Here is a 12442-nt window from a genome sequence, read left to right as displayed (position 1 = left end):
ACCACCCAGTGCTCATGGAATGAAACGTCTTCCGACTGAAGATTTTAGCAATTCAGATCAACGGAGAAAACAGACAACCAAAGAAATGTAAGGGTTGAGTTTGGAATTGGAAACATGGGGCCATAGCGTCATCTTGTGGTGCGAGATGGAAACGATCAGAATAAACCTCTACAGGTGAAGAAATTGGTTTCTTTTGAAGCCTCGCACCGCGCTACTCCTGCGCACGCGCAGAATTCCTAGACCCGCCCCGCCTCGAACCACCGACCGTACCGCGCGCTTCCGGCAATGTGATTGACAGGGCAACAGTCCGGTCCGTTAGAGAAACTCTTCACTCCGGAAACAGTGACCCGATTCTTCCGGCCCGCGCTCTCCCAGCATCCTTTGTCTTCCGGCTGCGCCTGGTCCCTTCCGGTCAGTCCCGACTAGCGCGCCCGTTTCGATCCTGAATTGCTAGCTGGTCTCTGCAGGCTGAGCGCTCCCCAGCGCGGGCTTCTCGGACCGCGGCTATGGGCTCAGGCATGGCTCAGCTGGAGGGTTACTACTTCTCAGCCGCGCTGAGCTGCACCTTCCTAGTGTCCTGCCTCCTCTTCTCCGCCTTCAGCCGGGCGCTGCGCGAGCCCTACATGGACGAGGTCTTCCACCTGCCGCAGGCGCAGCGCTACTGCGAGGGCCGCTTCTCCCCCGCGCAGGTGCGGCCCCGACCCCCGCACCCCCGGGGCGCCCTCCAGGCAGCGCCGCGGCGGGGGCCTTGATCCTGTCCCTGGGCTCCGGGACGCCTCTGCATCTCTGCCTCCTGGGAAGCGCTGAGCTGGGGGGCTGGGCAGTGCCCCTCGGCGTCTGTCCCCCCTCGCCTTACCAGTCCCAAGCCTGGAGGCCCCGGAGCTGCCCGCGAGGCCCTTCCCAGTGCTGTAGAGCGGGCGGGACGGGTCAGCAGCTGCCGGAAAGTGACAGCTGACACTGATTTCTTCCCTGGGTATTTTAAAGACCCTTCTGGTAACCAGGCAGACTGTCAGCAAGTCAGATTGCATCATTTAAAAGTAAATCTGGCTGCCCGTGTGTACAGATGCAGGTTCAGAAACATGCCATCCGTCCTCTTCTGGTGACGTTGTGGGGTGCTGGTTGGAAATGCAAAGTGTGCTAGGGGAAAACTTGTTTTTAAACTTTGGTGCTGTTATTTATTGTTTTCAAAGCCTTGGGAAGGGGTTTCAACCTCCTCGCTCGCAGAACGACAGCCGTACTCGTATAAGTTGTATCATAAGATTAAATACAGGGGGGTTAGCGCAGTCCCTGGACTGGTCCACGTTAGCTGTCATTACGGAGCCTGTGATCCAGTCACTCTCAACATTTCTTTTCTCAACCAATGTTTATATGCTTTGTAAAGCTGGAGGATTGGCGTTTATTCACCAAAATACAAGCTTTCTAAAAACCAAGTCTCAGAAAACAGAAATTAATTTTAAATTATTTGTTGGCTGCTGGTCTCGTAATTACAAACAGGTGCAGAGGCAAAAAAGGAAAACTTACCCTTAAGGAGACAGCTGATCAAGACTTGTTTCACCACTTCATGGAATAAATTCCCAAGGTTTTAGATTGTTGAACCTTGAGTTTGGCGTGCGTGAGTTTGTTTTGTCGGTATTACCTCTTGCTTTTGTTTCATTATTGATGTTTCATTTTTAAGTGGGATCCTATGATTACTACGTTGCCTGGCTTATACCTGGTGTCAGTGGGTGTGGTCAAGCCTGCCAGCTGGATCTTTGGATGGTCTGAACATGTCGTGTGCTCCATTGGAATGCTCAGATTCGTCAATCTTCTCTTCAGTGTTGGCAACTTCTACTTACTGTATTTGCTTTTCCGGAAGGTACAACCCAGAAATAAGGTACGTTTCTAGTACAGGAGTGTGTGGTGCCAGGTCCATGGTGAAGATGAATGTGTTTTAGGCTATTTGGAGGAAAACGTCTTAAACAAGTAGTATTTGTGTATATTTTGTAAAGATGAATCTAAAGTAGGTGTTAGTAAATTGCAAGCCAGCCTGATAAATTTTCTGAGCATATTTCATAAGAAAAGCATATTTCACTAGAAAGATATATGAGATCGCCTTTTTCTTGTGGTACTTATATTTTCTTCAGGGGAAACAAACTTACCTGAGAAATTTGATGTAAAAATGCAGCCCCTGGAGGTGGAGGGCTTGAGTTTGAGTGCAATCCCTGCTTCTACCTCTTACGTTACCTTGGCAGTAAACCCCTTCATGTCTATGACTTCATCTATTAATTAGGGATAATAATAATAGAATAGAATTGCCCTGAAGAATAAAGGAGCTTAATAAATGGAAGGTGCTTAGGATAGTGCCCTATAAATACCAGATATTTAGTAAATATTAACTATGATAATTTTTGTTTGAAAGGGATGGTTTCAGTAGTATCAGTTATGAGAGGGAGGTGGACTGGTGATGCAGTGAGGATACAGAGGATGCAGAAAAAGAGCTGCAGAGCGAGCGCTCGCTGCAGCCTGACTGTGAGGCGGGGGAGTAGGTGGCCTTGGGTTAGGCTTCACAGAGAAGACGGAAGTGAATCGTGGTGGACAGAGGGGTGAAGGGTTGGCGATAATCCTGGTAGAAAGGCGTGGAACTGTAAGGTCCAGAGAGTTGCTGTTTGAAATTACAGAATTGTAAATTAGAGAGGTGTAGATGGAATTGAAGTCAAGAATGTCCTTAAACGTGCGCGCATGCACGTGTGCGTGTGTGTGTGTGTGTGTGTGTGTGTGTGTGTGTGTATTCCTTATAAGATGTCCTATATCATGGAAAGAAAGGTTTTTGAACTTTTCTAGTAAATGATGGCCCAAATTTAATTTTAATCAAGAGAATGATGTGGTCTGATTTAATCAGGGGAGTGGCATGGTTAGATTAAGTGAAAGATACCATGTAAGGAGATAAAAGCCCGTAAGTTTTAAAGTGTCTATAGAAAGGTCAAAAGAAGATATTTGGCTTTAGTCTAGGTCTGCTATTTTTTGGAAAATACCTATGATTTTATCATGAGAAGTAACATCATTGGCTAGAGTACTACCAGTACTATACACACATTTACTTTATTGCTAGTCCAGGGATTTGAAGGGATACCCTCAGAGGGAATTGGTGATGATGGCTGAGTGAATGCTTATTGAAGGGGCTAAGACTTACGCTCAGAGTGGGAAGGTGCCTCCGTGGTGTCCTGTTCATCTCTGTATTCCTTACAGAGCGTACTTCACTCTCTAATACCCATGAACTCCTTAACCTTTCATTGAATTATTCAAAATGTTTTAAGCCATCGGACCATTGGCACACACATAAATTTTTCTAGTGGCCTCCAGGCTGAGAGTTGTGACTAAAACGTAGCAGAAAGTGTTGTTATAAATGCATATTGAGGTTTGGCAAAGCCAGACATGAGATTAATATTGAACAAGTTTGTTTAAATAAGATTAAAGTGTTTTTTTAAAATAAATCTCTCCATTTGTTCACCAAGAATAGCATATTTGTTGTGTCATGAAAGTAATTTTAACTTTTCTTTCCCCACTCCAAGGCTGCTTCCAGTATCCAGAGAATCTTATCAACATTGGCACTAGCAGTATTTCCTACATTCTATTTTTTTAACTTCCTGTATTACACAGAAGCAGGATCCATGTTTTTTACCCTTTTTGCCTACTTGATGTGTCTTTATGGAAATCATAAAACCTCAGCCTTGCTTGGATTTGGGGGCTTCATGTTTCGCCAAACGAATATCGTCTGGACTGTCTTCTGCGCAGGACACGTCATTGCACACAAGTTAACTGAAGCTTGGAAAACTGAGCTACAGAAGAAGAAGGAAGAGAAGCTCCCCTCTGTGAAAGGACCGTTTTCAGAATTCAGAAAAATTCTTTGGTTCCTGTTAGGGTACTGCATGTCCTTTAAGAACCTGAGTGTGCTCATCCTTCTGACCTGGCCCTACATCCTGCTGGTATTGGCATTTTGTGCCTTTGTAGTAGTTAATGGTGGAATTGTTATTGGTGATCGGAGTAATCATGAAGCCTGTCTTCATTTTCCTCAGCTCTTCTACTTTTTCTCTTTTACTCTCTTTTTTTCCTTTCCCCACCTACTATCTCCTACCAAAGTTAAGGCTTTTATTTGTGTAGTTTGGAAACATAGAATCCAGTTTCTTGTGATTACTGCAGTCTCCATGTTTTTAGTTTGGAAGTTCACTTACGTTCATAAATACTTGCTGGCAGACAATAGACATTATACATTCTATGTATGGAAAAGAGTTTTTCAAAAACACGATATTATGAAATATTTGTTAGTTCCAGGCTATCTATTCGCTGGTTGGAGTATAGCTGACTCATTGAAATCGAAATCAGTTTTCTGGAATTTAATGTTTTTTATATGCTTGTTTACTTCTATAGTTCCTCAGAAACTGCTAGAATTCCGTTACTTTATTTTACCTTATGTTATTTATAGGGTTAATATACCTCTGCCGCCCACTTCCAGACTGGTTTGTGAACTAAGTTGCTATGCACTTGTTAATTTCCTAACTTTTTATATCTTTCTGAACAAGACTTTTCAGTGGCCGGATAATCAGGATATTCAAAGGTTTATGTGGTAATAATAAGGTTGTTTTGAACTTTAAGTCTTAATGTTTAGACTGTCTCCAAAAGGAATAACTGAATAGGTAAAAATTATAGAATTTTTTTAGGTACTACAGTGCGCCTAAGGTCACAGCTGGTATTTATGTACAGTACATTTTAAGCATGTATAACAAGTCTGAGGAAGTTCAGTATAAAGAACTGGGAAAACTCCAGATCTGGTTCAAAATCCCAAATATTGGGAAAATAAACATGTTTACAAATATCTCATCATATCTCTGATACTGTCAACCGTAAAGCTTGGAAGCATTTTATATATATATAAGTTCAAGAAAACTTGGACGCTTCATAGTAATAGAACTGCTTTACTATATTTTTTCCCCAAAAGGTAGCAAAATATTAAATATATTTAAAATATTAAAATACTAAAAATATTTACAAGTGATCAGCCAACATTCCTGATTGAAAAGTTGTTTAACATTTGAGAAATACAGTTTTAGTCATAAGTTAAAGCAGATTTGTGTAAGTAGTAAATTGCAAACAGGTTTACCTAGGAATCAAATTGGTTTTTGTTTAAAATCTACAAATGAGAAAACTGTACCACTGATTTCCAATATGACATGTAGGAAGGCTGGAAATAAATGATGTTAATTATAATACCTTTTAAAGAAAAAAAATTTTTCCTGAAATACATTACTACATTAGTTTCCTAGGGTTTGCTATAACAAGTGACCATGAACTTGGTGACTTCAAAAAGTTCCTCACGTTTGTACAGACCAGAGTCTGAGTCAGAGTATTATAGGGAAGGTTCTTTTGGGAAGCTCTGAGGGGAGGACCCACCCATTGCTTCTCCCAATCAGGGGCCAGGCTGAACTTTCTTGCTTATTGACACAGTAATAAGCCAATCTCTCCCTCCATGTTTCCATGGCCACCTCCTGTGTCTCTGCCCAGCTCCTGTAAGGACAAGGCCATTGGATTTAAAGCACTTTATCCCAAGTGATCTCATCCAAGATCCTTAATTATATCTACAACCAATCTCTGAAGACTCCTTTTCCAAGTAAGGTCACATTTGTAGGTTCTGGATAGGTGTCTTTGTGGGAGAAAAAGGAACGTAAGGTTTTCGGAGATAACACTTTTAAATACAATTTTCTTTCATTGAGAAATTTGAAAAAAAAAAAGTGACTTCTGAGGTTCCTTCCATAAATGGAAATCAAATTGGTATTTGCGTCCCTCATCCAAATATATTAGAATTAAAAGTTGAGAAGTCATTTGACCTAACTTTATAGATTAGGGACTACCTGCTGGGTAGGATTGTGTGTGTGTGTGTGTGTGTGTGTGTGTGTGTGTGTGTGTGTGTGTGGACTCCATGCTCACTGTTTTCAGTGCATCTGTTGTGTGATCATCATTCCACTGCAGGAAATTGTATTTTGAGGCATGTTAACTTTGACATGGTAAACTAGGAACTGTGAATAGAACTTTTAACTTAAATTTATATTTCTAAGATTTTTAAAAAACAGCTATAAGCAAATTACTTTCCCTTCAGTGTTGGATTATGCTTTCTCTGGGCTTTAAACAGTAGATTTGGATTTGAATAAATAGTGGATTCTTCATTTGCAAATATTAGATTGTGTGCAGGTAAAAATTACAGGCTTTTGAGAACTTAGTACACTGATTCGGTTATAACAGCTGGACAGATATTTTTTACCTAGACTTCTTTTTAATAGAAAGAGAAAGCATAGTCAAAGAAATAATGCTTTTACCACAAATTTATTGTAATGGAGAAGCAAATCTAAGAAGCCAAAACAGAAAAAAATGCAACTTAGGAAAAACGACTTCCTTGATTGATGGAACTAATGCAAGTCTTGATGTTTAGAAGTATTTTTAAATGGAAAAAACTTTCCACTTTAACTTCTCTGGCAAAAAGGAAAAAACCACTTTGTCCCCGTATAACTGAAGAAGACTGCTTTTGGAAGAGTTCACTGTTTCAGTTCATTTTTAAGTGATGAGTCACTTCCACTTTAGGAAATGTTTTGGAAAATAAGAGGAAAAGGGTTAATCTTCATTTTTGTTCTTCATGTAGATTTTGACATTTTAGAAAAGAATGCTATGAATTAAATGCTGAGCAAATACGTATTTTTATAATAGGATATGATTTCAAGATCATTGCTATTTAAATTATTTTTCAATAACTATCATTTTAAAACAAGGAGTCCTAATAATATTTTTGTGTTTAAAATACAAGTTTTGTTTACATTTTTGTGGGCAATTAGAAGATGGCCATTGACTGGTGGACTTCCCAGGATTTTTAACAGATTAAATATGTGAGAAATACACAGGGTTAACACAGTAGATTATATTGCCTTTAGTTCAGAATCTGATTCCAAACTCATTCCTGTGAAGTCATTGTACTTGAGAAAACTGAGACTAGCTATTCCTAATTATTTCGATCCTAGTTTTACACACAATGTAAATTGTGTTTGTGTTTTGAACTTTTTCCAAGGATAATGGAGTAAATTTTTATTGTGAGTTTTAAAAAATTATTCGAATCGCTTGATGAAAAAACGATTATGAAAAAGATATACTTCCTTGCTAGAGAGCCTGGGGAATTTGCAGTCACTGTTACTGGTCTGAGCATCATGAGAAGATTGGGTCCACAAATTGTTGTATGCGAAGTAATCATTTTCAGTGAGTTCTACCTTAGGTGAGATTGTACAGACACAATGTTATCTGTAGATAGTAAAGTTCCGATGTATTGTGTGCTTCCTCACATCGCCGTTTTCTTTGGATACCCTTACGCCTTTTATAACTGGATCCGATTATGTATTTAAATGGTTTGAAAATACGGTGTTCCTTACTGTAAACATAGCATCATGGCAAGAGAAATAATTTAATTCTCTGGCCACGTTGTCCTATTAGAATCACTTCTGGAATGTACATAGCCTGTCATAAAATCCCTTAACATAAATCACTTATTCCTAATAAATAGCTTCACATAGAATGTATTTCTAATTAGAAGTTAATTGCCACTTGTCATTATTTTCTCATATTCATCTGGAGAGAAGAGAAGGGATCTCGTAGTTCTTTATACCCCTTAAATGGACTATTATTTTGGATCCACTTTTCAATAAAATGTGTCACATAAATAAAGTCATGTTTATTAGCTGAAAATGCATTATCTTTGAAGCAGTTACAATTTTATTAAATAATAAAACAAGAACGATACAAGTATGAAAAAGGTTTAAGTGGAAATTATTATGAATTAGTAGATACAGGCGTGTAGAAAGTGCATTAGCATGGGGATTACCATGTCAGATTATTGCTGTTTAAAATACGAAATGTAGTTTTCAGTCATTAAGTTATAGGAACAGTAGAACTTTGATGGTTTATAAGACTTTAAAAGGAAAAGAAATGCCAACCAATTACACATATTTTGTGTTTTTTTAGGCTGTACTTATTACTCCAGGAATAACTGGTAATTATTTTTTCTTTGTGATACTTTGTATATATTTAAATGCTAGTGACACACATTTCGAATATACTAAGACGTAGTTGATAAAATAATAATAAAATGGATAGGTATAAAATACGTTTTTAAACATACCCACGAATTCAAAAATAAATTCTTTATGATTTGAGAATTATTTGTAGGGTAAGAAATTTTGTCACAGTAAGGTAACCCAATGATATCCTATAATGTGCTGTTTTTTAAAAAATGAGCTTTTGATGAATTTAATGTTAATTTTATTTTCATTCAGTCCATCACCTTTATACCAAAAGAAGATAGTGTACTTTTCCAACAAGAACAGTATTAAAGCATTGGGTTGGCTTTGCCTCCTGAAACCCGAGCGGTTCATCTGAGCCGTGTCTTTGTGCAGACAGCACGAACAAGATGAGAGAGAAAGCAGAAGTGATAATGGCGGGTGCCCTTGTCTGTTGAGTACCTGGAATGGTTTGGATGTTGTGCTGCCTGATTTACAAATACTCTCGTTCGATTCCACTCATGCCTGTGTTGTAGATGTTGATTTCTACATAGCTGGAAAACCTAAAGGTCAAGCATATTTGGTGATTTGCTCAAAATCCACTCTGACTTTAAATGAATAGGTTGACCTGACTCCCCAACCTACGAGTTTTTGATTATTTTCCTGGGCCATACTGTGAAAGTTTTTCATTAAGAGAAATAAAAGAATATGGAAAGCGTTGATAATCTGTCTTTACTCTGCACTTGCCAAATCCTTTATGGCGTATTATTTTGTGTCAGATGTAGTTGTTTCTAAAAAATGCTAGCAATGGTTGGAAGGAGCTTGAACAAAATGGTGAGAGTTCGTAATTTTGTGGCAAGATAAATGGTTAAAAGAGTATGTGTTTACAGAAATTTAGTAACTCAATAAGCTCTCATATGAAGAATAATGATTTGAAGGGATTATCATTGTCCCATATTGACTGAAGTATAAATCAGGGGTCAACAGATTTCTACTCATGGAAAACCAATTTTCTAATTGCTTACTTGCAGAGAAATAGACCCCTAGAAATTAAATTTGCTATTTATTGAAGGAAAATTTGTGTTTATCAGAGATTCTTTAGTAGATTCCAATAGCAAGTAGGGGGGGTGAAACAGCTGTCAAAGAGGTCTCGCTACTACTGCGATTTTGTGTTCATAAATTTCTTACAGATTACTATTTGCACTAATTGAGAAGTCATGGAGAATTATTTCTGGTGGTTTGCATGCTGTCCCTGATATATTTTAAACTTCTGAACAAAGCTACTATAACTCTGATCTTATGTTTTACAAATAATTGAGATACACAGCCTGCTAATAGGTACTGTAGTTATGTTTCAGTGTATTAGTGAGATATATTTTTAGTCCTACATATCAGTGGAAAGAATATGAATGAAAAGGTTTAGTTCCCTAGTGATAAAGAGAGCAAGCTCTTATAAAGATTTCCAGTTTAGTGTTCACTAGGTGGTGATATTGTGCCACATTTTGAAGTGTTACTGTAATTAAACTTTGAATTAACTTTTTTATACTTTTGTATTGTTATATTATCCATGTCGATTATGCTGTTATTGAAAATGATTTGAGTTGTATGAAACTATAAACTAAATGTAAAAGACCTTTTTTGTATTTTGTAATCACATGAGATGATAAACCTTGTGCACTTGTCCATATGACACTGTTTGCTTCCTGAGGCATTAGAATCTTTTTCTACAGACAAGTGGTGAACATGGCGAGTTGGAAAACTGGTGTAGCATTGTGTTGGCCACAGTGTTCAGTGCTTTACCCACTTTTTCTCAGTTAATTCTCCTGACAGCCTTGCGAGATTAGTACTGTTGTTAATAGTACCGTACGCATCAAGAAATTCTGCTGAGTATTTGCCCAAGGTTGCAGCCTAACTGGCTGAGCTGGGACTTATGATCCAGAAGCCTACACAGACCCCACTGTTTTTAACTGCTGGGCTCTTACTCAGGGAGAAGTGCGCAAAGGCCACGTGTGGCACTTTAGAAGGAAGAGTTGTCATGAATACAGCTATACTGCTTAGCTTCCCAGGTCACAAAAATGAGCACCATATGAATTTTGGCTCCTCTAGAAGCAAATAGTGCCTCATTTACTATTGTATCCTCCATTTGTGTTTTGGCAGTGTCTCAAGTGGGTGTATGTGTATACTTGAAAATTTAAGGGAAGGAAGAAATCAAGGCTTTGGCCATGTTCATGCTCACAGAAGTAATGACTGTTCTTACCAATTGGAGGAGTGCAGTTGTTTGAAAACAGTTTTCTATAGAGACATTCACTTGGAAGCAAACTGTTAGTTAAACATGACATTTTGGGATATTTTTGTAAAATTCTGGCTGAGTTACCTTGATCTTTTATTTTAAAAAATATATGAATATATGCTCTAAAATTTGAAAAACATTTTACATTTTGTCAGATACTAGACTCTTAAGAGTTGTTTGTCTTCTAAAATTATACTGTGAGTTCATGTGATTTTAAATTGTTTTTTGAGTAAACCTGTTCTTTATAAGAATAAAACAGTTTTTCCCTTTTAAAGTTTGTTCAAGTGTGTTTCTATTTTGTTTGTAAATAAATTTATGTTTTATAATATTTTATGGTTTATTTTATCTACATAATATAGTCTCAATCTAAACTGAAGGCTGGCAGCTTTTCCCTCCTGTGTACTACTAGCCATTTTCTTTATACTCACTCAATCCTAAACTTTATTAGTCTTCTTACAATAGTAGTGTTAAGTATATTTACATACCTGTAATGAGTGCCCTTCAGTAGCCTGAGTATATTTTTAGTTCTGCAATAATAGGGAGTATTTACATTACTGACTGGTCTTGAGTTGTAATAGTGGCCAACATTTATGGAATGTTGCTGTGTGCCAGATTAATTTGTTTAATCTTTGAGGACTCCAGGAAGCAACTGTTACTATGATCTTCACTTTACTGATCAAGAAAATAAGGATCTAAATTGAAATATTTTACAAACGGGTAATATGGTTGTTAGAACATGCTCTCTTAACCAAGACATGAGACCAGCTGAGCTTGCATAACCTGATGTCCTCTCCTTCAGAGGAGAGGAGGTTATTTCTAAGTAGGGACTAAGCAATGTTCTGCTCTAGCCAGAGAGTGGGGAGCAAGGAGAACATACCACACATGGCAACACTATAAGAAGTAGAATATGGAGACAAATAACTTTCATTTGAAAAAGGATAGCCAGGTTTTGGTTCAAACAAGATGAAAGAGAGGGCTTCATGCTCCTCCCTTAAATACTATTGCAGGTGATCCAGGAACAAGAAAGAAGGGCATTCTTAATCAGGATTGTAAACAGTTTGGGGATATTACTGCACCATGTGGCCTGAAAGTCTGTGAGCCCAGAAGGAGAGATTTCTTCTCCGAAGTGTTTCAAGAGACAAAGCAGTTATCATGTACTCTCTCATAAGTACTATTGTATGCAATTCATACAGTTTCTTTGCAATCTCTGAAAATCTGGTAAGAAAATCAAATATAGATGAAAAAAACAACCTTAGTTGGAACTTTAAGTGATGCTTCTTTAAATACTGGGTCTTGTGGCCAAATGTATTGGAAGGTATCTGAGCTGTAAGCCAACCTTGGGCTTGGGAAAGCCATGGGAAGGAATCTAAGTGAGTAGTTTTAATTAGCCCCCTTTAGAAATGTATGTCTTGGCCATAAGATTTTTGCCTCTCTTTGTAAAGCAGACAAAAAAATAACCCTTCATAGCTAATTGACTATAAATACTCTAATACCCTATGAGGATACCTATGTGTGTTTCCTCCAACCATACCCACATACATGCACCCACATATTTTGTGCCAACACATAAGCACAAGTATATCTGGGGACGGTGGGTATGTGAACTTTAGGATTATTGCTATGAAAAAAAGCAAGACAGAGGGCCAGCCAGAGGGTTGTCTGGAGGTGGAACATTTTTCAAAGTGAATTATAATCACTTTCCTTATAAGTAGCATCTCATTCAGGATGCACGTTGTAGTCAAATGTACAAAGAATTCTGACACAGAAAGACATGAATACACTAAGATCTGGGTAAACAACCATGCTGATCTTTTCTTGGTCAATAAAAATTTAAAGTGATGGTTAATTTTTCTCTGAAAACAATTATGATGGTCAACTTTCAACCTGTATTTATTTTCCAAAATATATTAGAGTATCCTAGATTTCACTCCAGGTGGCACTCTTGGACGTCTTTTCTGGTTAATCTGATAGGAACTCTGTGGCATTTTATATGTCTTTTCAATGTCTCATGTTAATCAGTTTTAATTGTTATTTTAAAGGTAGTCTTTGAACATGTTTAGCTTGAAGCAACTATGTCTGATTATTTTTC

At 38.0% G+C, this 12442-nt stretch overlaps 1 protein-coding gene across 1 annotated transcript; it reads left to right on the top strand.

Moving 5' to 3' along the window:
• Positions 1–402: 402 nt before the first annotated feature.
• Positions 403–10627, top strand: LOC102004837 (dol-P-Glc:Glc(2)Man(9)GlcNAc(2)-PP-Dol alpha-1,2-glucosyltransferase). The gene is made up of 3 exons (XM_005407110.2): positions 403–689; positions 1676–1873; positions 3549–10627. The coding sequence occupies exons 1-3, from the start codon at positions 507–509 to the stop codon at positions 4602–4604; spliced, it is 1437 nt and encodes a 478-aa protein (XP_005407167.1). The 5' UTR covers positions 403–506; the 3' UTR covers positions 4605–10627.
• Positions 10628–12442: the final 1815 nt, after the last annotated feature.

Source organism: Chinchilla lanigera, unplaced genomic scaffold, assembly GCF_000276665.1.
Source record: "Chinchilla lanigera isolate Chin_1 unplaced genomic scaffold, ChiLan1.0 scaffold00104, whole genome shotgun sequence".
Classification (NCBI taxonomy): domain Eukaryota; kingdom Metazoa; phylum Chordata; class Mammalia; order Rodentia; family Chinchillidae; genus Chinchilla; species Chinchilla lanigera.
Note: the sequence above shows the minus strand (reverse complement) of the source record. Positions and strands in the feature narration are given on the sequence as shown.